We start from the raw sequence: 26,377 nt of genomic DNA on the forward strand, positions 1-26,377 counted from the left end.
AGAACTTGCTGTCTGCCCTTTAATCATATGGGACCTCAGGGGTCTTATGTTTATGTGGATCCTATTGGCTTATCTGTTTCTCTCCAGCTTGAGGGAAGGGTCCTTCCCATAGACTCTAAGGAAGGTGTGTGCCCCGCATGAACATTCGAATCCGTGAATGGTAGCCTGAGAAGGTTAGTGCCCCACTGCTGCTTTGGCAAGAACTGTACAAACGGTTCAGTTTTATTTTTCTCAGGGAAAATAAATCATCAATCATGGGGCTGCAGTAACCATATGAACCATAAATCCATTAGGACCTAAAAAATTTTTTGTTGGTATAGTAGAGAGAGGGCTTTGTGGGAAGTGTTATATGTTCTTGCAGAATGTAAATCTGATCACGTGACTCCTCTGATCAAAACCTTCTCTGTCTCCACGTTCGTCCCAGGATGAAGTTCAAACTCCTTCTTATGGCTTCAAGCCCTGCACACTGTCCAGCCCGTCCGCCCTCTAACTTCCTCTTCCAGCTCTTGGCCCTTATGGTCCAGGATCCTACCATCCTTAAGGGCTCCTAGGGCCTGGGGTGGGCATTTTCTGTCGCCACTGCACCTTCAAGCAAGGTCTTCTCTTCAGCTTTCAGCTCCTGTTCTCTCAGTAACGCGGGAGCTTATGCATCACCTCCTGCAGAAAGCAGCTTCCCTGATCCTCTTCATCTGAGTTCAGTGCCTCTGATGGGGTCTTACAAGACATGGTCCTCCCCTCTCATTGCACCCAACCCATTTTTATTGCATTTGCCCTTATTCTTCCTAGACGATACGCTCCCCGAGGGCAGGGACCATTTCTAGCTTGTGGTGGATGGATTGGAGGCTCTGAATTTTTGGTTCTACAAAGGAGTGAATGAATGAATGGATACTTTGCTGAAAGTGTGGGAGCCAAGGGCTGCAGGTCAGAATAGGGTTAATTATGCAACACTTGTAAGTCACATCCTTGCTGGAGACAGTCAGTGGCTTTGGGGAGCTAGAGCCCAGAGCGCCGCTGTTTGTACCCATCATAAAAAACATCGTTTACTGAGGGTTCCAGCAAATCCTCTTAAATGACTCCATTTCTCTGCCTTTATTGATGTATATTTCTTCTCCTGAAAACGTGTCATGACAATTTCACATTTCAAAGTGCTGAAAGAATGTGCCTAGGTTGAAACTTTCTGCCATTTGCCAGGATGTCAAATTTTATTCCTGGATGCATTTTTTTCCCAGCCGGCTTTTCTCGACCTGATAATAGAGGGTTATAATGGAAATGCTGCCAGACCCATCAGCTGCAGTGTGGTAAGCATCGCCCTTATAATGCAGCCAGCGATAGTTACCTGAAGCCCACGGAATGACTCCTGCCTGAACAGAAGCAGCAATTTGGAGGGGGTGATAACACCTGCCACGCCGCTGAAGGACTGCATCGTTCCCCCTACAGAAGAGTGGAAGAATTATGATAGAGAAGCGGGGCCACATCATTCTTTCTTTCCAAGTGCCTCTAAACAGCCCTAATACTGTGGTATCTGAACTTCTAATGACGCTGCAAAAGGGCTTTCTGTTGTTGTTGTGAAGGTTTGTGAAAGCACATGGAGACAAAAATTCCCAAAGAATTTGCTGCAAGATAACCTGCCAGCACATCATTTGCCAAAGACACTAATTAGTCACATTTACAATACCACTCTCTGGCTAAGAAATGGGATGAGGATTTTTGAGATGATAGAAGGGGCGATATACAAATATTTTGGGCGAGACATAATCAGTTAATTGGTTTATTAAATTATAAAACCATTGTTTGCCCTAAAGAGCAAAAAAACGAACTAAATGAATAGTCACCTCTTTGAAGACTTCTTACATTAATTATGTTTATGCATCAGTAGCAGCAGCCGTGTTAGACAAAGGGCTCTTTATCTTTACACGCCATAGCTACAGTGTATTGTGGTTCAAATGATGGCCCCGACTTTATGTCTACATAATTACAGAAATCTTATCCCTTTTGTGTTTGCACATCGTTTTCGTTTTTTTGGAATAGTTAAACTCCATTTTACTTTTTAATAACATTTTAGAAATCATTGTGATTCAGGTAAACAGAATTTGATTGCTTTGATGGATTGAAAATGGTTAGCTCAGCCCCAGTTTATTTGATTTGTTTCTTCAGGGATTACAAAGAATAGGATTTTATCTCCAGGCTGACAAAAGAGACAAACTCTGCATTTTTGCCTACGTAGTGGCAGGGCTGCTAAGCTACACAGCTCCTCCGAGAGGAAAATGCATTAGGCAGGAGCTGGATTTGTATCCGCAATCTGAATTTTCATTCCATCAGACGTCGGTGGCGGAGGGGGGGGGGTGGTGAAGAAGGGGAGGCATGCTTTATTCTTATTTTACTTAGAATTTTTTAGTCAGAGGAAACCTGACTAAAAACCTGACCAGGGTTGTGGCCTGGCCCTAAATACAGCAGATCCCACAGAGGTAACCTGGCGAAGCAACGCCTGTCCTTCTCAGCCATAGTCACCTTAGGCCAAGGTCCCTCTGCTAATCGAACGCGTTTTGGAAGGCAATGTGCCGATTCCTTGCCGGGTTCACCTGAGACACGTCCCTGGGGATTTCCTGCACGCTCTAACCCGAGACCCAGGCAGACTGAGTGGTGTTTCTGACACTGCTCTTTCATTTTATCCAGCGTGACCTGACATTTGTGGGACAGGAAGAGACCAGGAAAATGTCAACGGACAATGCAGAGAAAAGCAACAACATGTTGCAAAATACCCGTTCTCGACCCAGCCCTCTTCCTCAGCCTTTAATTACTGGTTCTTAATTACTCAGTAATTAAGAACCAGCCCTTAATTACTGGTTCTTCAGGAGAGCACGATCTTGTTTCTTTCCCCAAACTTCTTTAAGTCCCAACTTCTTGGGGGATGGGGGGCTAGACAACTTTGAGTTGTTGTGTTTCAGAGACCTGTGCAAACCCTACTGTGGGCAGTAACAAAGTGCTGGGAGAAAAAGGAGTAGGGATTTGTAAGAAAACCTGGATCCAGATATCTGTCCTGTCTCATCACCTGTGGACCTTGGACAGATTTCCAAACCTCATTCATTTTAATTTTCTCCGAGGGTCACTGAAAGGATTAAATTAGTTCACACAAGCCCCTGGCACAGGGCTTGGCGTGGCGTAGATGTCCAGGGAAAGCTCATTGATACTCCTAAGTGTCTATGGAAAGCATGGCCATTGCCTCGAGGTACTTGCTATATGGTTGAGAAGGCCGTACACAGATGAGGGACAAATATTTCAAACACACTGGCACCGTTTTGCCCTAAGGGTCCCTAATGAGGGATAACATTTTAAAACAACCCATTTAGGGTTACAGGAAATCTTGTCACGCCATGATGGGGTCTTTTGATTGTGACTGAAACAGACCAATTCCGTACAGATTCCATGCTATGAACAATCGCAAATGTTCAGCAAATAACCACATGCAAATACCCACCAGGTCAAATCTTATTACAACAAATCTAACTTACAAAAAGCAAAGAACAACCACTTAAAGTGTCATTAATGGCACTAAAACGTTCCCTGGCCTTATTTGCTGGTTAATTGATTTAAGAAAGGAACTGATGCAATAAAAATAATACCTTGGATAATGCTTTGAAATTTTATACAGTGCCATTTGGTTTTAATATAAACCTAATCCTGGAAATATGCAGAGTAAACTCATAATCAGAATTAGGAGATGTTAATCAGAGAAGGCTCTCAGGTGGAGGTGTTTTTTTTTTTTTTTTTTTTGGCGGTACGCGGGCCTCTCACTGTTGCGGCCTCTCCCGTTGCGGAGCACAGGCTCCGGACGCACAGGCTCAGCGGCCATGGCTCACAGGCCCAGCCACTCCGCGGCATGTGGGATCTTCCTGGACCAGGGCACGAACCCGCGTCTCCTGCATCGGCAGGCGGACTCTCAACCACTGCGCCACCAGGGAAGCCCCTGTTTTTTGGGGTTTTTTTAGTTTGTTTCCTGTTTGTTTTCTTAAAGGCAAGGAAAATTGAAGCTGAGAAAATTGTCTCTACAAAAGGCAGGAATAATCGAAGTCGTGGTGAAAAGAGAGGCCAGCAATCTGACAGGGAAGGAGAAAGGCTGGCTGGGGGTTAAAGAAATGACTCCCAGGCCAAAGACTCCAAGAGACGGGGTGAGATTTTGGGCTGAGAAATAAGAATGGTATTGGAGTAAAATCAGGATTTACTGAACACTCAGGAAACTGGCTGCTCAAATGATTTTCCACAGCCTTGAACGCTTTTAATAAACCACAGGCCCCTAAATCTCCCAGATAAGATGATCTCTTTTAGCATCACTTGCAAGGAGTTGAAACTGTCTTGCAGATATTGGCGCATAGAACCAAATTCTCTCTTTTACTGTTTGCCCCACAATGTGTCTGCCTTGGGGTTGAGGCTGTACGTGTGGGTGAGTCCATCTTGGCATGGGAACAATCTCTCTCCTCTAATCTCCTTTTCTCCACTGGGAGTTCTTTGGGAATACCAGCAAGCAGCCAGACCCTTGGTGAAGGCAGGACTGGGCAGGGGAGTGAGGGAATGGGGTGAGGCTCGGGCTGGGGAGGGACCACATCAAGCAGCACTGGAATTGACAACAGAGCTTTCCAGTCTCCGTGGCCACAAAGGGCATCTCTGAACATGTCTCCAGGTGATAACATGACAATCCTAAGTTCTAAGGATTGAACTGTAAGACAAAGCTTCTGTGCTGGAAGCCAAAGAGAGTCTGCAAAGAACAGATGGTCGGAGCCCTGGGCAGGCAGGTTTGTGAGGTCAAGGCCAGGAGGGGTCTGCACTGAAGGCGACAGATGTCCCAGATGTGAAGATATGCCACCCAGACCCACCTTGAGGAAGGATTTGCTGCCCAGCCACAGGGAGTGGGGTCGGAAGACAGTCTCCATGTGTGAACGTCTCCAGGGCTCCCTCAGCCGAGACAGTGCCTTGCCCAGGATCCCACCCTTCTTTGGGGAAGCTCACATCCAGTGTCTGCATCTTCCAGGCAGGATTTGCTGCCCAGCCATTTTGCCTCAATACGGGATGACTATAAGGGTCAATATTCCTTCCAGAGCTCCTAGCCATCTTGGTGGAGTGTGTCAGGCCCGCATGACTTACCCTTCGGCCCAATCCTAATTCCTCCCTTTCCTTTCACAGGTGTTGATCTCAATAAACATCTTGCAGCCCAAACTCCGTCACACATCAGCTTCCAGAAAACTCAACCCATGCCATAGGAAAGGACTGTGAACATACCAAGAGGGAGAGCAAGAGAGTTTTGCAGACGACAGGTGCTCACAGTTTGGTGGCAGCAGAATTAAGGAGCCCACAGGCAACTGCTGGGCGGGAGAGCAGGCAGAATTCAGGAGGGTCAGGAAGACAGGACAGGCGTGGGTAACCGGATGGAACGATGAGCCTGGTTTGACACCACGAGGCGCCCCTAACGTGCTCCCTGGTGCAGGATGTCAGGTCGAGTGGGCAGCCTGGAGCCAGTAGGTGAGAGGGCAGGTGAGTAGTTTCACCTGGCGAGAAAGAGGGACGTGTGAAGGATGAACCTGTGGAAGGTAAGTTCCGGTGATATCCTGAGCATCCCCTTCCTTCTGAAGCCAAAGCATCTCGTGGCAGGTGCCATATCTATGTGCTTGCATATATGGCCGGAGTATAAACCCATTAACAAGTCACTGGTGAAGAGTGCCTGCAGCCCGACCAGGGAGCAGTGGAGGTTGGCACAGCCCGGGTTCTTGGGGACTGTGCCTACTGGTTGCTGTGGAAAAAGTGGATTTGTTTTGCGGCGCCTGGTCTTGTCTACGGCTCTGAGTACCTTTCAGCATTCAGGCCTCTGGTACAGAAAGTGACGGCTCACAGGCACATTTCCAGCCAATTTACATATATGTAAAGTTATTTAACTTGGTACCGATTTCTTTGCTTGTCAAACATTCCCGTTAGAGTTGGCATGTGGTGTAAAATTCTACATTCTTTTTGTCAATCTGCTCTTACAATCTACTCCACCAACTGTCCGGAAATGTATTTCAGAAACAGTGACCAATGGTACAGAAGGGTGTCTTTGTTTGTAGAGGGATGGATACCTTGAGCGTCGATCCTCCACTGGGATAACCTTGTGTCTGAACCTTGCTGGAAGGGAAAATATGCATTTAGGTTTTGAGGAAGAAAAATGACTTCCCTTCAAGGACAACGTTCTGGAATTTTTATGCCTTAGCACCCAAGGCAATCACAGCTGATGATTAATCCCTAATGAAAGCTAAACAGAGCAATTCTGCTTGACGTTTCCATTTCTCATTTGCCTTCACTGTAATTTTAAAGGGGTAGCGAACATTTGGGAAACCTGGAGAAAGTAGCTCATGTAAAATATTATTAGGTTCAGTTTATTCCCCAGTAAAGAGAGGTAGAAAGGTCCTCTAATTATCATTTCATATGTAAATGTATCTGTGATTTGTAGAGGGAGAATTCTTTACAGAGTGTAAAGTATACATAGTCCATTATGTTATTTCTATGTAGCTTTCAAATTCTGAGAAGCGTTTGAGCTATGACCTCTGAGGATAGCTACAGACAAGCAAAAACAAAGACAGTGGCGTAGGTTGTTTTATGTCAGTTTAGCAGATTGATTCTAAAAGAGCCTTAGCTTACTGCAGATAATGTGACCAAAAGAATTTTACTTGCCTTTCCCTGCACTGGCCTCTGCATCTTAACTGGGATGTATTCGATGCCGGGAAACCTCATTCTCCATTTTAAGCAAAGTCCTTTTCTGACTTCAGTCTTATTTCTTTGAATCTGGCCTACCGTCCTTCAAATTTCAATCCCGTGGGCAGGTGCCAGCCCAAGACCTTCAGGAGGTACATTTGAATTCTTAGTCTTCCCTTGGGCCAGGTCAGAGATTGAGCATCGAAACAAAGGAAATGTCATATTTCTTTCCTTGGTGAGTAATGGGATGCCTCGCAAGCTTACTGCAGGTATCTTATTGACAATCAGAAACCAAGCCTGTCAATGAGTGAGAAAGTATGAGGAGTTGCCACGTTCCACTGGTCTCCACTGCCAAGGAGAGGGGTCTGCAATGGCTCCAGTAGGATGATAATTTGGTGTTGATAAGATTCTTGGGTTTGTCATCTAATGGGTGGTAAAACTGTTCACACAGCTCTGGTTATTTTCCCAATGAAATGTTCTGACTGCCCTAGGAATATATCATTGAACGTTCTTTCTTGATACCTGTCTTCCTAACCAGAAAAGATAATTTCTCCCTTGTCAGAAATGATTGCTCCCCAGTGTCAGCAGTCACAATAATGAAAACAATAGCAGCCATTTATTGAGCATCTACTATGTGCAAAAAACCGTATAGGTCTGTCATTTCATTTCCCCAATAATTTTAAGGATAGAGACATGACTATCCCCACTGACAATTGAGGAAGCAGGGGTCTAGATAGATTATACAATTGCTGGAGGTCGCAAGGCATAAAAGCCCCCAGGTTTGTGTGATCCCCAAACCCGTACTTCTGTCACAAGCATGATGGGACCTCTGGGGTACTGGGGAGTTGATTGTGCAATGATGTCCTATCAGCCTCATTACTGCCAGCTCCTGGTGCATGTGTGCAAAAATTCGTTAGATCCAGAAGAGCTTGGCTGTAAAGAATATGTGTCACTAGCTCGATTAGCTATTACTTAGATGTTAATGCATGTAAATTATACACTTATTAGATATTCATCAATTATTATTCAATGTCAATCAGATATTAATTGGGTATTTATAATTAATCAGTTATTTATTAAATATTAAATAGCAACTGTGCCAATTTCAACTTCCACCAGCAAGGTAGGGAATCTACACCTTCTCCACATCCTTGTCTACATCGGGATCTGGTATTGCCAGCTTTTAAAAAAAACGTCCAATATACTGGGTGGTGAAATTCCATCTCATTGAAATTTTGATCTGCATTTCCTTCATTACTAATAGGTTGTGTATTTTATTGGTCGTTTGGGTTTCCTCTTCTGTGAATTGCCAGTTCACGTATTTTTCTTTTTCCTATTGGGTATTTATCTGTTAAAAATTGATTTACAGGAATTCTTTATATAGCCTGGGTACTAAGATTTCATTGATCGTGTGATATGTGCTGCAGATATTTCCTTCTAATCTTCTCTGTTAACTTCAAGGTGACTTTTACAAAAGTTTTATGCAGTATAATTGTATGCATCTATTTTTGCTTTTGGCTTTTTTATGGCTAGGTTTTTTTTTTTTTTTTTTTTTTCGGTACGCCGGCCTCTCACTGTTGTGGCCTCTCCCGTTGCGGAGCACAGGCTCCAGATGCGCAGGCTCAGCGGCCATGGCTCACGGGCCCAGCCGCTCCGCGGCATGTGGGATCCTCCCGGACCAGGGCACGAACCCGTGTCCCCTGCATCGGCAGGCGGACTCTCAACCACTGCGCCACCAGGGAAGCCCATGGCTAGGTATTTTTGTATATCACGTACAGTTTCCTATATTTTTTTCCTAAACTCTATTTTTTTTCACACTTAGACATATATTACGTCTGAAATGTGTTATTTTTTCTTTAGTTTGAGGTGTTATCTAAATTTATTTTGCACAGAAGAGTAACCAGTTCTCCCGGTAGCATTTATTATGAGTGCATCTTTTCTACTCTGATTTATATAATGCCCTTCTCTCCTATATCAAGTTTCTATGCCTATGTGGATTTGTTTCTGAATTTTGTCTATCCTTGTGCCAGTACTGATGAAGTTAGTATATCTTTATAAAGAACAAGTCATGCTTCTTTATTCTTCTTCAAATGGCTTATTGTTATTCTTAGTCATATGAATTTTAGCCTCAGCGTGCCAATAATCTACTAAAAGATGAACTTGTTGTCTGATGAACTAAATACACCGATCTTTGAGGAGTTCAAGGGCTTGGTCATATAGGGTGCTGGCTTTCACCCACCAGGTTAATTCATTCATCAAAAAAAATTCATCTGCAGCTCACCTGAACTAGCTTAAACCTGAATGTGGAGACATTTTTAAACACCCATTCTATGTTTAATTAAATAAAAGTCAGAGTTTCAGCCAATTTAATTAGAAAACTGAATCTGACGTCTACAGGTCAGAAGACAGCAGCTTTGGAACACTGTAATTGTAGATAAGAATTACGTGAAATCATATGAAAAAGGAAGAAAGTCATTCCTGCTTGCGATGTAGCTTTTCCGTTGCATTTTATTAAACCAGCCACCAGAGGGCAGAATGAGCATGAGAGTCCTACTTGCTTCCCCTGGAAAAAGGAAGATGAGTCCTCATTAGTTCCCACTAGGACTATGCCATGTTCAGTGTGTCGAGAGGTTAGAACGTTCTTTGGGAGGGAGATGTTTTTCAACTGCTATTCAAGATGGCGTTTCCTGCTGGTCTTATCTCAGCTGAAGTATTTTTTTTCCCCAGCACGGTGAAAGAGAAGCTTACTTCCTAATTGTTGAGATCACACCTTTGACTTTTGTCACAAGGAAATGCTGTTTAATGAAATCTAAAAGGAAAAACCCCACTCCAACCACTTATCAGAATCTCAAACACCCTAATGCAAAGTCCAGTGTCCCACCAAATAAAATAGGGTAATATTTCCTACCGGGCTATTTTCTAGCTGACCACAGTATTCTGTTTCTACTGATAAAGGGTCCAGTTTATTTAATTGAAGGTTGATGGGTATACATTTCATGGCCTGGGCATTTTTTTTTGGTGGCAACCAGTACACCTTTACTTGTATTGCCAACACAAATAGCATGCTTTTCTAGAGTACTGATTTTCCATAAATAGAATAACACATGTTATAATTCTCTTTGCCAAAGGAAACAAGCCAAGAGATGAATGTAGTTTTTCCATTCAAGCTACGCAGAAGGAAAGAGGTGCTGAGGCTTCTGTGGGGTGTACCTTCAGTTCAGCATGGCTTGCTGAATGCCTGTTACGTGTTCTTCTTTGTTTGAGGCATCATGGGGGCCACTGTCTTGCCTTTAATTAACTGAATCTCATTTGAGAGCAATGTCTTCAAATTGGGGAGGTCATTCAGACAGCTAGAAGATAAGGTCATTTAAATGAAAAAAAATGATGTCTAATATAGATCTTGAATTTGACTAAATACGTGGTACTTAAGATGATTATGATGATGGTTATGATTGTTATTTAGTTCAAAAATTCTTATTGGTTCCCCAAGAAATTCTTCCATATTTGTCTTCAGGGTAAACCCTAGCTGGAACCTCAGCTCCAGTGCTCCCTCCTCTGGCAGGCTTCACCAGGTAGCATCAGCTCTTCTTTCCCTAGGTTTCCCTCACCCTTACGTCGCTGGTAAGGTCAATCCTGGTTTGCGTATTCACGTCCCTGTTGCACCACAAGGCCATTGACACCAGAGACCATGGGGTGCTGGTCATCTTTGGGTCCCAAGCACCAGCATAGATTTGTACACACAGCATAACCCAACCAATATTTGCTGAATTGAAGGGAAGGTCACTCCTCTCTCCCTAGCCCTCGTGCATAATCTTTGGAAGGCACCGACAAGCTTTCACTTAACCATCACAGTGGAATCCAGCATGCTGCTTTGATGCTAGAGCTTCAGCCACATGGCTCAGCTCTGTGCTGGCGTCCTGGTTGTGCGTGTTCTCCAGAGTTCTGCAATATCTGAAAATTGATTTACACTAGCTTAAATCCAAAGCTTTTGACACTTCAAAAAGTTGAATTTTTCTCATTCAACATAATAAATGACTTTCCTGTGCCCAGGAGTTTAAGGTTTATGTCCTGGGAGGGAAATGAAGGGTAATGAAAAGAACATGGCCTTCTGGGTCTGTTAATAGGCACTCGTATTTGCTGCATGAATGAAAAAAAAGAATGAATGATTCATAGGGTTGGAAATATTGAATACACTAAGAATAATGCATGCAATAAGTGCTTACGATATGCTGGGATCTTTGCAAGTGGTTGCTTTAAAGGTTTATCTCATTTAATCCTCAAAATTCTTTGAAGTGAGTACTCCTAGCTCCATTTTATAGATAAGGAAACTGAAGCTCAGAGAGGATAAGTAAGTCTCCCAGTGCCACACAGCTAGTACTTATCTGAGCCATGATTTGAACTCAGGCCCTTTTGACTCCAGAGCCTGTGCTTTTAACCCCTGCATGTAGAGCAGAATTCCTGGCACATGGAACACATTAGATAAATAATAGATGGGCTCCCCTTTCCTGATCGTACTGCGCTGCCTCCTAAAGCTTTAAACAAAACTTTATGGAATAATGAAGGTCTGAAGAGTGTTATATACATTTCTCTTCACCTCCTGGCTCTTTTGATCTTTCTCTAGTAAGGAAATGTCTGGAAGTTACTGTATTAGATGAAGACAGGACCCTGAGTTTCCAAGGCAGTGGGCCTCCTGAAGCTGAGACAAGATTCCAAAGCAAACGGGTCTTTTAAGGAGAGACCCATGGTGCAGCCGTCCCAGTGACTTTCCTCTCCTCTCCTCCCAATAGCATCAGACTTCCCTTTAAGAGCCCCAGTTGGGACCAACTTCAACAAGGGCAGGAGTCCCAGGGGATGGGACGGAAGCCGGGATTTGCCCTCCTAAATCTGGCCTGAGCGATTATAAATCATAGTGCGGGCAACGGCTTTAATTACGTGCACGATTAAATGGGTGACTAGTGCACATTCTTCCCTAGATGAGCATATTTAATATCCTGTAATGGCAACAAGTTTCGAGCTGATTTATCATTATTTTGTTTGGTCAGATGATTTTTCTGCATTTTAATGTGTTTTGTGGTTACATATTTGCTGTGAACAAACAATGCTTTTCCCAGGTAGCGTGCCGTAAAGGACTAGCTGCATGATGTGTTTACAGTTCTTTTAGGCGTCTCAGAACTCAAACAACATTATGTACTTACTTTTAAGTAGCTGCACTAAAATCTTAAACAGCCTCCTTAGAGTCTTTCTTTGCCAGTTTGTACACACACGATAATACAATATTTGAAAAATGGTCAGTTTCCTTGAGTCTCATTTTTGACACGTGGATGTGCAGTTTTGATATGAAGTTAATAACTGTCCTATCAGAAGCATCTATGAACTCCAAAATGGTATCTTAATTCAAAGGAGCTAAAGACAACCCAGGCGCATGCACATGGTGTTACATTGGGCACGTCACTGAAATTTGCAAGGGTGATAATAATAATACGACAGGAGATTTTAAACCTGGCCTCTAAAAGCTTGTGTTCAGACTCACTGGAATGGTGGAAAGATTCCAGGCATTGGAATCAGATAGATTTGGGTTCCAGTCCCAACTCTGCCTCTCATCGGCCTGATGAAGTTATTTGTCTTCATTGGAACTAAGTTCCAGGAAAGAAGGAATAATCCCACGGGCCTTGCAGAGTTGCTGTGAGAATTGGAGACACTGCATGTGGGGCTCCAGCATGGCACCTGGGGTCTGCTCGGTACTCAGTAAATGCTAGCTGCTGTTGCAGTTGGAAACCGAATAAATTTGGGCCTTCCTGCTCACAGGATCCAAAAGGAACTCAAATCAGACTCCAGAAGCCTTAATGATAATTTGTACGTCCCTACAGGACTCTTTCTTGCCCTCAGGTAGCAGAGGGAAGACTGTAGACACAGCACAGCTAAACTTCTTAAATACCTTCTTTATTCATCTTTCTCCCCAAAGTGCCCCAAATCATCTTTCTCCCTTTTCCCCCACAAACTTCAGCCCATACCAGTTTTTTGCCACCCCTCTGCTCCCTTGGGGTCCCTCTCCCAGCCTCCTGGACCCTTTCTTTTCTCCAGGTGAAGCTCTGAGCCTCCCTGAGTCAGGGAAGTCCTTGTGCCCTTAGCTTTCTCTCTCCTCCTTAAGAGAGAGGAGGAGAGCTAAAAAATTCTCACGCTGTCCTGTTTGTCTTTGCCCGTGAAACACTGTCAAGTTGTTATGCTTGACGGACATCCTTTATAACAAGTAGGTTAGGATATTAGAGTTTATGCTTTTGGTGGGGGGGGGGATGGAAGAGAATGATTTGGAAGTATAAGAAAATTGTAGGCTAGGAGAGAAGGTGGGAGAAGCTGACGAGGATGATATTAGAAGGGCTGGGGCAGCAAAGGGCAGAAGAGAGGGAGGCTTTTATCAGCCTAGGAGCCCATAGCTGTGCCTTCTGCAGTTGCAGTACACAGCTAATGTGTGTGGAGACTTCATCACTGTTCTTGATCCCGATATGTGTATTGATGAATTCTTATAACCCTCAGAGGTAGGAACCTTAGTAGCCCATGCTACAGATGAGTCAACTGACGCACAGTAGGTCTAAGTGACTTGTTTGAGGTCACAAAGCCAGAGGTCAAATGCAGGCTTCCTGGCTCCGGAGCCCAGGCTCTTACCCCCATGATATCCGGCTCCGTGGTTGCACAGAGGGGGACCCAGGGAAACTTCAACCCTGCCGATTAATCTGCATCGAACAAAGTCTTTTAGAAGAAAAGACCGGAGGCCTTTGGCCGCACAGTGGTGTCCCCAGTGCCTAAAAGTCTGCTGGAGCGTGGTTGATAAACATCTGGACACGGTGTCTACTGGGTAGGGAATAAACACGCTCCCTCTTTCAGTAGGGGAGAGAGGTGGGGATCTCTCTGCAACCATGCAGTTGAGAAATTTCCCACCAAAAGATTCCAGGCTTAGGTGGCCAATACTAACATTTCATGTCACAAACTAACCAGAGATCCAGAGAGACACAGAGCTATTAAAAGTTTGAAAAACTGCCGTGATGGTGTGGATGGGGGTAAGCAGAAATTGCTATTTCGTTTTTTCCTTTAAAAATCTGGCCTGGCGGTCCAGTGGTTAAGACTCTGCACTTTCACTGCCGAAGGCGTGGTTTCAATCCCTGGTCAGGGAACTAAGATCCTGTAAGCCACGTGGCGCAGCCCAAAAAAAAAAAAAAAAAAAAAAATCTGGCCTGGAAGCATAAGGAGTATATCCTTAGAATAAGCCCTCCTCCCAGCAGTATGAAAGGATGTGCGTGGAGGTGTCAGGAATGGCACCTGGCAAAGAAACAATATCCCCCCAGCATGACACGGCAGAGAAAAGAGCAGGGATGTCTAGATACTGTTGTTTGGCTTTTGTTTTAAGACAGTTCATCAAGGATAAGGAGGACTTTTCTAGGGTTCTGGCTTAGAGGTTCCATTTAAGCAAATGAAACCCAATAATACTAACCCTAAGTCGGCTGCAGCCTCGAGGGACCCCTTTGCCCCCTTGGACATGGGAATTGTCACTGTGTTTCTTGATGGGACTGGAAATAAAAGCAGAGGAATCAATGCAGAAGGTCGATTTTAAAAAGCTTTTCTAATGCGGTTTTTCATACTCAGTGCGAGGCTTTGGATTAGCATCAAAAAATGAAGGTTATTCCTTTCTACCCAGCTCTAATTCTGAGTCCGTTGAGCGCTACCCGTCCTGTTTAGTGCGGAGAATTTCACAGGAGGTAAACAGCATCTGGGCATCACTTACCTCCTTTGATGTTTAACACAATTTACAATGAAAGCTTTGAGAGACATTTAAAATCGTGCGAGGTCCTAAATCATTAAAGGAATGTGGTGCTAGACTTAAAAAAATGATAATTGAATGCATTCAACAGTAAAGCTGCCAAATGTTAGTGGCCTGTTTGCTAGAGGCTCTTTTGGAGAAACTGAGCTAGATTAAAAAAAAAAAATCACACGGCAGAGTTTCTCAAATAAGAAATTATTGTTACACAAATTAAACGTGGATCGATGCAGGTAAAAATGAAAATAAAAATAGATTAGCTGAAGGTATAAAAAATGCGAAATGGTCAGAATATAATCATACTGGACACTTTTTGGGGTGTTTGACAGGTCTGTCGCCTACATCTCTGGGCCCCTGTAACCATGTTTGGACCATTTGCCTGGGACAGTCCCAATTTATGTCTGCAATCCTGATATAAAAATTAAAAAAAACTTTTCTTATGGAAAACTTTCAAAATATACAAAAATATGCAGAAAAGAATACTAAAGCTCCATGCACCCTCACTTCCTCTCCTGTAATATTTTTAAACAAATTCCAGTCATCATAATTATAAAAGATAAGAACTTAAAAAAAGGCCTAACCACAATACCATTATCACACCTAAAATAAAGAACTGTAATTCCCTAATACAGTCAAGTATCAAGTCAGTGATAAAATTTCTACTTTTTTTCCCCAGTTTTTGTTTGTTTGAACTGGGATTCGACTAATCACACGCCTTGCAGTATTTTGATAAGCCTATTAAGGCTCTTTCCATCTATAGTTTCCCTTTTTCCTTCAATTGATTATTTTTATATCATTATTAATTCATGGATTTAAGTACATTTTATGTGTTTCAATTCATTATGGTTATTATATTATTGGTGCTCAAGTTGTCCTATGTTTGTCCAGTGGGCACTTCTACAAGGTGGCTCTTGAGTTCTTTGACAAGATCCTAGTAGTCTTTGATAACATCCTTGCTTCTCATATAACAAGAGGTTCCAGGTTCACCTTGTACACCTCCTGCTCCAGTACCAGGATCAGCTATTGCTCCAAGAAGCCCTGTTTCCTTTTAATAGGACATAGTATTTAGAAATCACAATCTGGTCACTGGGGTGCTCCGTCCTGTCATTTGGTCATGGTTTCTGGGCATTTTCAGTGGATACAGCTAGGAAAAATTTAAAGATAGAGCACATCATGAGTTTATACTGATACTTCCAATTCAAGTTTGGGGATTACAGGATTTTTGCTTAAAACTTTTGTCTTACATTTGTGTCTGCATGTTTGCATGCCAAGAATACTGAGTCCCCGTCCTCATGTTAATGACTCTCCTGCCATTTTGATCATATAAAGCTTGTTATCTGATAGATTCCTCAGGAAGAGGTCCTGAGAAAACTTCTTTGGGTTCTTCCATGTTTGTAACAGTTTATCTGCAATATTTATACTTTAATGTAAATTTGACTAGCTAAAAATATATAAAGTCACATTGTTTACCCTCAATTATGTTAAAGATATCATTCCATTTTCTTCTGGCATAAAGCATTGCTATGGAGCGATCTGATGATAATCTTTTTTTTTAAATTTTTTAAATTTTTGCGGTACGCGGGCCTCTCACTGCTGTGGCCTCTCCCGTTGTGGAGCACAGGCTCCGGACGCGCAGGCTCAGCGGCCATGGCTCTCGGGCCCAGCTGATCCGCGGCATGTGGGATCCTCCCGGACCGGGTCACGAATCCGTGTCCCCTGCATCGGCAGGCGGACTCTCAACCACTGCGCCACCAGGGAAGCTGCTGCTGATAATCCTAGTTTCTTTCTAAGTGACTTGGCCCCAAAGATTTTCTTTTTCTTAAAGTCCAGTCATTTTTCAAGACTACATTGCAATGTTGGTCTTTCTGGGTTTTCCTTCTTTGCTTTCCTTCTTTCTTTCCTCCTTCCTTCCTTCCTTCCTTCCTTTCTTTCTTTCTCTTTCTTCCCTCCCTCCGTTTCTTTCTTTCTTTCTTTCTCTCTCTTCCCTAGTTCGCTCCCTCCCTTCCTTCCTTCCTTTCTTTCCTCCTTTCTTTCTTTCTTTCTTCCTTTCTTTCTTTCTTTCTTTCCTTCTTTCCTTCTTTCTTTCTTTCTTTCTTTCTTTCTTTCTTTCTTTCTTTCTTTCTTTCTTTCTTTCTTTCTTTCTTTCTTTCTTTATCTTTTTCTTTCTTTCTTTCTCTGTCTCTTCCCTAGCTCCCTTCCTACCTTCCTTCCTTCCTTCCTTTTTCTTGTCCATGGTAAATCCTTTCAATATATATTTTCAAGTGACTTTCAGGAAACATTTCTTGAATTCTAACTTTCAGTACTTGATCTGCTCTACAACTTTGGTTTCCTTCTTTGAGTGGGAGGGGGACCTCCTATTATATGTATGTTGCTTCTCCTTCTTCTTCTTTTGACCTATCTCATGTATCTGCCATTTTCTTTTGAATCCTTTTTATCTCTTTATTTCTTTTTAATTAAATTTTTTTGTCATTTTTTCATTTATTTTGTAAGGCATTATATGATATTTACTCATTTGTTTATTTCCTACAACTTGGTCTTCATTTATGAAATGATTTATTATTTTATTTCTAAATTTTTCCTGAGTCCTATAACCTCATGTCTGAGTTTTAAAAATTCTGACTTTTGATTTTCTTCTATATTTTCCATAACTTTATATCATCTTTTTTACTTCTTTTAGCTCATTTTGAAATATTGCTTGCATTTCTTATGTATTTTCTGGGCATGTCTTTCTTTCTTCTTCTTTTTTTTTCTTTTTGCTGTGTTGGGTCTTAGTTGCAGCATGTGGGGTCTTCGTGGAGGTGTGCGGGCTCTTCGTTGTGGCACATGGGCTCTTTGTTGTGGCCCGCGGACTTTTCTCTAGTTGTGGCATGTGGGTTTTTTCTCTCTGGTTGTGGCATCAGGGCTCCAGGGCTCCAGGGCTCTGTAGTGTGGCGTGTGGGGTCCAGAGCACATGGGCTCTGTAGTTTGCCGCACGAAGGCTCTCTCGTTGAGGCATCCGAGCTCAGTAGTTGTGACGCGTGGGCTTATTTGCCCCACAGCATGCGAGTTCTTAGTTCCCTGACCAGGGATCAAACCCGCATCCCCCTGCATTGGAAGGCGATTCTTTACTACTGGACCATCAGGGAAGTCCCTGGGCATGTCTTTCTGACATCCTACTTATTCTCTTTTTAAAAAATGATAACTTTGTATAGGATTCAACTGCAATCATATTTTGTTGGTTATTATCATGTAAAATGAGTTTTCCTTTACTTTTAGGTGAGGGGGAGTTAGAACATTTTTTTTCTAACTCTAGAACTCTCTTATTTTTTCTACAGAGTGATACAAAATATGGCTTCATACTTTGGAAAACTACCCCGTTCATTGCCTACCCACAGTTTTATCTTGATCTTACTTTTTTCTTTGCTGTCCCTGTCCTTCTCTGGATTATACTCCCAGAGAAGAGATTCATCCTGGCAGCAAACTTCGGTTTGTTTCTTTGCGAGTTCATAGGGCCCAGACTACTGCAGTCCCTCATGATATTTTCATAAGCCTTTGCACTCACCTGAGAATTGGATTGTGCAAAAACCTCTCAGTTTCACTTGTTGTTTTCAGACTGACCTGCCACATTTCTAGTATGAACTTATTGGGGATCTGGGGGATTCTCCTGTTCTCAAGTCCATTCAACGTCCCCTAGCTTCCCTTTGCTTCCTCCTACACAGATGATAAGTACATAGATCTTGTAGCTCCTAAATATTTAATTGCTTTTTGGAGTTTATGGGGATATCCACCGCTTAGTTTTGTGGTAGGTATTATTCATGAATTTTGCTTTTGCTGTCTTAGTTTGCTCTGACTGTAATTGTGAGAGGGTTGCAGAGATTGCAAACTGACACTTCCACACTGCATATGCTCAGCATTCCTGTCCTGTGCAATTCCTAATAGCATTCCCTTTACTCTCAGAAGTGAAGTTTGGACGATAAATTACCTGGTTACCCTACTTATCCTCAATCAGAAATCCAAATGACTCTGGAAATTGAAAGATTTTCCAACTTATTTGGAGCAGATTCAAACCTGGCCTGAATTCATTTGATAGCAAAAGCTGACCTGGTCTGACCTAGAGCTGTTTATAATTTTTATATGTTCCATTTATTATGAATATCCATACTTTTTTTTGCAGAAATGTTCATGTCTTTGATTTTAGAATATGGCTGCAGACCCAGTGATGATGTTATGTCATATACAGTGTATGAATCACATTACCATCTTAAACTATGAAAAGCTGTAAAATCTGAAACATTTTTGGACCTACAAATTTCAGATAAGGAATTACAGACCTGTAAAGGACTTCACCCCCACTGCCATTGAGAATTGCAGTAGGGTGAACTTCTGTCCCAAGTCAGCTGCATTTTTCTCCCCACTGGAATTAGGCATGATTGACTAAATCATTGGTGATTGATTTAACCTCCAGCCCCACTCCCCTCCCAGGAGGTTTTGGGGTGGGACTGAAAGTTCCAACCCTCTAATCACTTGGTTGGTTCCCCTGGCAACCAATGCCCTGTCCTTAGGTGCTGTCCAAAAGTTACCTCATTAGCATAATAAAAGACACCTTTGTGGATCTCCTCAGGAAATTCCGAGGCTTTTAGGAGCTCTGTGACAGAAATGGGGACAAAGACCAAATATTTATTTCTTATTATAAATCACAATAGCACAGAAAGCAAGGTGGAATCAGGGAGAATCTGGGGAAGGCATTTCAGAAACTCAAGGAGAGGAAATAGTGGCTGGCCCTGGCAGGTGGATTGGAGGTAGTGTTTTTTTTTTTTTTTTTTTGCGGTATGCAGGCCTCTCACTGCGGTGGCCTCTCCCATTGCAGAGCACAGGCTCTGGACGCGCAGGCCCAGCGGCCATGGCTTACGGGCCCAGCTGCTCCGTGGCATGTGGGATCCTCCCGGACTGGGGCACAAACCCGTGTCCCCTGCATCGGCAGGCGGACTCTCAACCACTGCGCCACCAGGGAAGCCCTGGAGGTAGTGTTTTTTGCTCAGGACCATGTGTGTTCCAATTCCATCAAATATGCCACATATTCTTCTGGAATTTTTAAGTGTGCTATTTTTACGATAATTACGAGTTGCAGGTTTATAGGCGTCCCATGTTTGATGCAGTGATTTATGAAACAATGACACCATTTCACACCTGTCATCCTAGGGTTTTGAAGAGGATGACACATTTTGTGTTATGAGGAAGCCAATTAATTAACCTGATTCCACCCTTCCCACAGAGGAGGGTGTTACACGCCCATTTCAGAGCTGTTAAACTGAGGCCTCGCTGTATCAGGAAACCCCCTTAGCTCTCAGTTCTTCCCTGTGCACTTAGGGAACAGAATTTCGATTTCAGAATATCCTTCTCCAAACTTTTTTGAACCTTTGGAACTTACGTGTAGGTAGAAATGAGAATTATTCTGGAATAATTCTAGAATCTTCTAGAATAATAATTCTAGAATCTTCTAGAATTATTCTAGAATCTTCTCGGTGAAGAAAGGGGCAGGAATTCTAAATAGGAAGTTGAGCCCCCTTCCCAGCTATATTTGAAATGAAGATTCATTCCCAAACATGGGCAAATTGAGCTCTGGGCTTGGAGAGAAAATGCGGGAGAGAGGAGTGCGGGCAGAAGGACATTCCCAGGGAAATCGAGTCATGTTGGTGTCCTCCTGCTTTTGCGGTTCTGTGCCCCACTGTACTCGTGGGCATCTGCCTGAGGGACACTCTGTCCTCAATGGGTCCCAGTCCCACATTCTAGCTTCTTGCTTCTCTGAGGCTAAGTCTTGTGTTAAAAGATTTGCATTTTGTGTTCCTTAATGCAAGCCAAATACTTCATCTGGTGTTCCACCAAAGTGCTGGTGATTTGTTCCAGTGCTGGGGGAGAAACGCCTGTACTAAATGGGCTGACGAGCCCCAGGGCCTTCAGGGGAGGTCTGATACAGTGCTGTACTGATGGGGGACTTTAGGCATCTTCAAGAGTAATAGGCCTTTACACTATTTCCATGGTCCACGTTGACCATAGGGCCTAACCTCTGTGTGCCCCTCTCCTTCCTACTTCTCTGCTGTGTGTTCTGAGGCTGAGTCAGGACCCTTCTGAGTGGATCTAAGAAAGCACTGGGCGCTCAAGGAGAGAGTGACCCATTGTCTGTCACTGGAACTGACTGTATTGCCAAGAGGCGGTCAAGTTTACCTTGGCATTTTTCTTCCAAAGTCATGTTCGTATGTAACTTTGTGGGCTGATGCACCTCTAGGAACTTAAGAACTCAGGGTAGTCAAGAATTCTTTGGATTCAGGGCACATTTAATCATCTTTCCTTACTACGTGTGAGAAACTGTATCCCCTGTCTTTCTTGGTGGAGGAGAGAGCAAGGCAGTAAAAGCCACATATGCGTGTGTGTCTTTTCTGATTGGTTTTGGTTTCAGCAACAAGCCAGCTGGCTGTTTAGGAAAAAATAGAGAGCTCAGTGCACATGGCTTGCATCGGTCTGAATTCTACCGCTCTGCCAATGGCTTAGAAGGGGCAGCATCTGCAGCCACGGCTGTCATGGGCATTCAGGCTCTTGGATAACAAGACAAAGGGCAAAAGCTGAATTTTCTTGTGCCAAGAGAAGGAAGAGTATCAGAGCCAAGAAGATCAAACCAATGCTGCCGAGAGTGGCTAAATGGTACCCATTAACCTCTGTCAGTGACGGAGCTCAGCAATGGGAATTTTGCCAGAAATCATCCCAGAGTGAAAAACGAGGTTTGGCTGGCTCCATATTACCCTAGGATGGAGGCATGGGAATTTCCAGGAAGAGAAGCTAAGTTGTTCCATCCCCAGTCTGCAAGGAGGAACCTGGGGCTGGGATCAAGCATTTGGTGAACTGATGGGATGCAGGTCGGTGCCTTTTCCGGTGGAGGAAGTGGACAAAGGGAGTTCCTGCTCGTTGTGGTCACACCCCTGGCGAGCAGCCACTTCACACGCGGAGCGTGCGTCTCATCCTGGGCCAGGAGTTGGCCTGTGTTGAATGTCTGTCTTTTGAGAAATGCTTCCATGTTTCCCGTTTCTGGCATCCGGGGGCCCTGCACTTTTCTGCCGCCGCTCAGATTCCTTGGCTGTGTTCTTCACCCTGGCAAGGAGTAAAGACTACTCGGCACATGTTAAACGATGGACGTATCGAAACTAGGATTTCATGCACTTTGCTAGAGAGAAGATGGGAGGCACTGATCACCTGAGAGCATCATTGGAAAACCTGCAAGCAAATATCGAAAAACCACTCCGGAGATTTCTTCTCCTTGTTCTTTGATAGGTTAGCAGCCTGGCTTAGTTTCTTAGCAAAAACCACCTTTCCTCCAACTAATGAAACTGGATTAATGAATTTAGGTGTTTACCACAGTCACCCAAATAAGCCAAAACTCTGCACTCAGTTTTATGGAACAGTTATTAACAAAAGCCATTTATTCCCAGGGAAAGAGACCTAAAATTTGGCCAAAATTCTGAATGAGCGTCTCTGCAGAGCAGCGCCCTCCTATGATTCAAACAACGCACATTTCAGTTGTTGCTGATCAGAGTTGCTGCTTTTGAACTCTTCTGGATCTTGTGTTATTTGGGTTTTCTTTTTCCAGCCATTCAAGCTTTTCCAGTCACTAATATTAAGGAAAAACTGACAACTTACTGCAGGAGATATTTTGTTTCTGTCAAATGTAGCAGGTCGGCAGAATTCTAGGCTTGGATGAGAAATCTCCTTCTACTGTCTCTTGGACAGGGAGGTAGAACAAGAGCTTATTTGTAGAAAGTCCTTATTAAAGGAAATCCAAGAAGCCATTAAAAAAATTATTTATTTATTTATTTATTTATTTTTGGCTGCTGTTGGGTCTTCGTTGCTGCACGCTGGCTTTCTCTAGTTGCGGTGAGCGGGGGCTACTCTTCGTGGCGGTGCGCGGGCTTCTCATTGCGGTGGCTTCTCTTGTTGCGGAGCATGGGCTCTAGGCGCACGGGCTTCAGTAGTTGTGGCACACGGGCTCAATAGTTGTGGCTTGTGGGCTCTAGAGCGCAGGCTCAGTAGTTGTGGCACACGGGCTTAGTTGCTCCACGGCATGTGGGATCTTCCCAGACCAGGGCTCGAACCCGTGTCCCCTGCATTGGCAGGCGGATTCTTAACCACTGCGCCACCAGGGAAACCCCAAGAAGCCATTTTTAAGAAAATGTATTCTAGAACAGCGATTTAAAACCGTAGGTTATGGCCAAAAGTATTTCACGAACAGTGTTAAAAAAAAAAAAGTAAGTGAAACAGAATGGAAAAGAATGGATCAGAGCACATCACACATAACAAGGGTAGGAATTATTTCTTGAAATTTTGTTTCAATTGCTTGGATATAACTGTGACTGCATTTCAATGGAAAATATGTTGCGCACAGTGGTTCATAGTCAAGAAAGTTTGAAAGTCACTGTTGGGTATACGAGTCCTTGGGTTCTAGTTCCAGTTCTGCTGCTGCCGCTATGATTGGGCAAGATATTTTTCTCTGATGGGTCTCAGTTTCTTATTTGAAAAATGACAATCGTCTATAAAGTCACCTCAGTTCTGAAATCCAATGATTAAGCAAAATTCCCAAAGGAATCAATTTTAGCATTCAGCAATTATCCATTAAAAAATTCTCCTGCATAGTCAACCTCTGTCTTCCTTGTTTTGGAAAGGCATGATTTCCCAAAGAGCTCTGAAGAGCACAGACCATGGAGAAGAACACAGCCCGTTCCGATGGAAGCTACTTCAATAAACTGGTTTGGCTCGAGGACGATCTCTTTGAGTTTCCAACAGATTTTTTGTACCAGATTTCGCTGTGTCGGTTACATCTGAAAAGACCTACAAATCCTGTTTTGGATGGTGGGGGAGGATGGATGGGGAAGGACAACTAACTGCTCAGGAGATGCTGAACTTGGTTAATTTGGAAACCACTCCCGGCTAACCATGAGCCTTGGGCCACTTACAGTTCCTGCTTTATATTATGACTAATGGGATGTCATAAGAGCAACCAAGGAGACCCAGAGCAAGCCAGGCCTCTGGGGGGCGGGGTACAGCAGTGATTGAGAACTTATTTCTGGGCTGAGGTTCTTTCAAAACAGTCTTTTAAGCTATTGATCCCTTCACTCATAAACTCATGAGAGCCTACTTTGGAAGGCATCTCACACTATGACTTGCATCTCGTTATGCTTGTTGGGTATTAATCCTCCAAGTTAATATCCCCCTAAAGTCACATAGAGAAAAACCAAGACATCTCAGGCACAACCGGAAGTCAGCTGTTTTCTGGGAGTTAAAATGTATAACTTTAGGAAGGGGTTCTACTATAGAGCTGGTATATAGGTTCCAGGAATGAAAGACTCCTTCAGGTTCTTACATCTTGAATCTGAACCTAACTTGTTTTCAGCAAGGAGGCAGCATAGGGTCATTGCTGTCATCTGCAGTCATTGTACTTTAATTGCCCCAGTGAATTTTGAAGCCTCACCAAAACGTCGGAACCGGAAGGAAGCCTGCAGCCCATCTCGTTCAATGTCTTTATTTTCAGCAGAGGAAAACAAGGCACTCATTTCTAGCCATCTTTTCTGTGTGAGGTGGCATTCAGTGCTTTTGTCTCTTTACATAGATTTTAAGGAGATATTATTTTGCTTTTGAAGGTTGACTATCAGTAACCAATTGGCTAAGTTGTGGGTGTAGCTTTGTTTCACATTGACTTTTGAGATACTGAATTTCAGTAATTGGTAAACATGGCGCCTACTTACACCATACAACAATCTAACAACCTCTATTCATGGCCCAGTTCTCTTAGAACTCAAAGCCAGAGATGCCTTGACATGTACAAGAAAAGTTGGGGAGGCTTTTATTAGCTTCGATTTTGACCCCATTCTCATAAATTATGCAAAATGTGTCACTTATATGAACAGCCCAGAAGAGTAGTTGCCAGTTGTAATATAAAAAATGATACCACGGAAACTGAGACCTGGTTGTGGCAGATACCCTGTCAAAAGAATGATTTATAATCTGGAAATACAAGCAGCAAGAGAGGCCCACCAGCTAGGGCTGTATCATCTGCAGCAATCAAATCCCGCAAATATAAAGCAATTTTGTATTCCCATTTCCAAGTGCTCCCCACAATAAGGACTCTTGTATGCCCGAGTTTAATATTCAGAGCAGAAACCACAAACTCTAGCAGCCGCTCCTGGTCAAGACAGTTAATAACAGTTCCCAGGCAAAGGCAGGCTGTGATAGCATGGCTCCAAGCAGCTGGGGATTTGCTTGTATGTCAGCCTCTCTCTCTGAGAACTAGAAAACGATGGTAGGTCAGACATCCATTTGCTTTATATATTGATATAATTTCATCAGAATTTATGATGTGGGAATTATTGCACAGGCAAGAAATGTAATCTAACCTTCATCTCACACAATGCAGAAAAGATATTATGTTTTTGAGAAAAATACACTGACTTGTTGAATCAGATTACGCACGTGCAATCCTAATGGATTTCAATATTTCCTTGGACGAGTCATTGCTATTTGCATCATATGTATTAAATTGGCTTGGGTAGAAGATGTTTTTACAAATAAGAAAGAATTCTACTGCCGTTTCTTCTTTCATTTTCTCAAGTTCTGGCATGTGAATTCATTACTGGTAAATTTTAAACATCTGTGTGTGTGTAATAGTTTATCCTAATTTCTCTAGACTATATTTAGATTTTTAACATCCAAATATTGCAATAACATGTATGATTCTCTTTCATCCTTATGAAGAGTTCCTTGAGCTTCAATTGTCAAATGTAGTAAATGTTGATAGCCTTCAAGGGCCATCTTATAAACGATCATCATAGTGAGTCCATATGTCGTGTTCTTTGGCCCTTGAAACCATTGTGATTACCTTGAGTTCTATAGTTTTCTTCGAGTGGAAAACAACATCAAATATGTTTTAAAATGAAGGGCTCTCAAGATGGCACTTGTCTCATTTAAGAACTAAACATTCCTCGAATCAAAAAGTCCTTTTCATGTATTTTTTAGAAAGAAATGACAACTTACAAATTTCAGAGTAATGCCCCAAACCTGTATGTCTACAGAAGGGTCTCTCTGTAATACTTTTTGATATCTGCTGAAGACATGAGTATGGAGATAAAAGACCATGCTTAATCCAGACAAGCCAAAGCGCCTGTTTTAGTTGCTCTATAATGGTTCTGTTGGATTGCAAATACATTGTAGCATTAAAATGTACACACTCCAGAACTTAATTTTTGAAAATGTGTACTTAATAGAAGGCATATTTTATCCGAATAGGAAAAAAACCCCGTGTTTAATTGGCTGGTGTCTCCAAATAATAATAACTCTTCATTTTGTACATACTGCCACAAACTGTAGCAAGTGCCTAATGTATATTACCTCTGATCTTCACCTCCGCTCCCATTCTGAGGTCACCGTTACTGCTCTCATCCTTCAAATGAGAAAATGGGCATTGAGAAAGGTTAACTGCCTTTGCTCAAGGACGCATGCGTAATGAGGGGTAGGGCCTGCATTTGAACCAAGGTTTGTTGGATTTCGGAGCCTGGATTCTTTTCAGTGCTGCCTGGAGCTGTTCCTTCCAGAAGGCTGGCCAGGTTACAGACTCCTTTCAACTGTTTTTTGACAACCCCCAAGCCACTCCCACTTTCTTCTTCCTAGTTATCTCCCACTAGAGAGAGTGGGCTCAAAAGTCTTTTATGAGATATAACCAAAAGTCTGCTGAGGTGGGCAGGGTTCAGGAAGCCATTTGTTTCCTTAAGAAAAGCAGAATAGGTTCAGAGGCAGAAACTGAGGGCATTTCAGGTATGTGGGCTTGATGATGCTAAGCAGCTA

At 43.0% G+C, this 26,377-nt stretch overlaps 1 protein-coding gene across 1 annotated transcript in view; it reads left to right on the plus strand.

Annotated features, from left to right (window-relative positions):
- The window catches only part of FAM204A (family with sequence similarity 204 member A), a 310,501-nt gene that overhangs the window by 69,875 nt on the left and 214,249 nt on the right, over positions 1–26,377 (plus strand). The window contains exon 3 of the mRNA XM_079899449.1: positions 5,176–5,523. Within this exon, the coding sequence (XP_079755575.1) occupies positions 5,478–5,523 (46 nt within the window). The 5' untranslated portion in view covers positions 5,176–5,477. The remainder of the gene's footprint in view (positions 1–5,175; positions 5,524–26,377) is intronic.

The sequence above is a fragment of the Stenella coeruleoalba genome (assembly GCF_951394435.1).
Source record: "Stenella coeruleoalba genome assembly, chromosome: 16".
In the NCBI taxonomy this organism is placed as follows: Eukaryota; Metazoa; Chordata; class Mammalia; order Artiodactyla; family Delphinidae; genus Stenella; species Stenella coeruleoalba.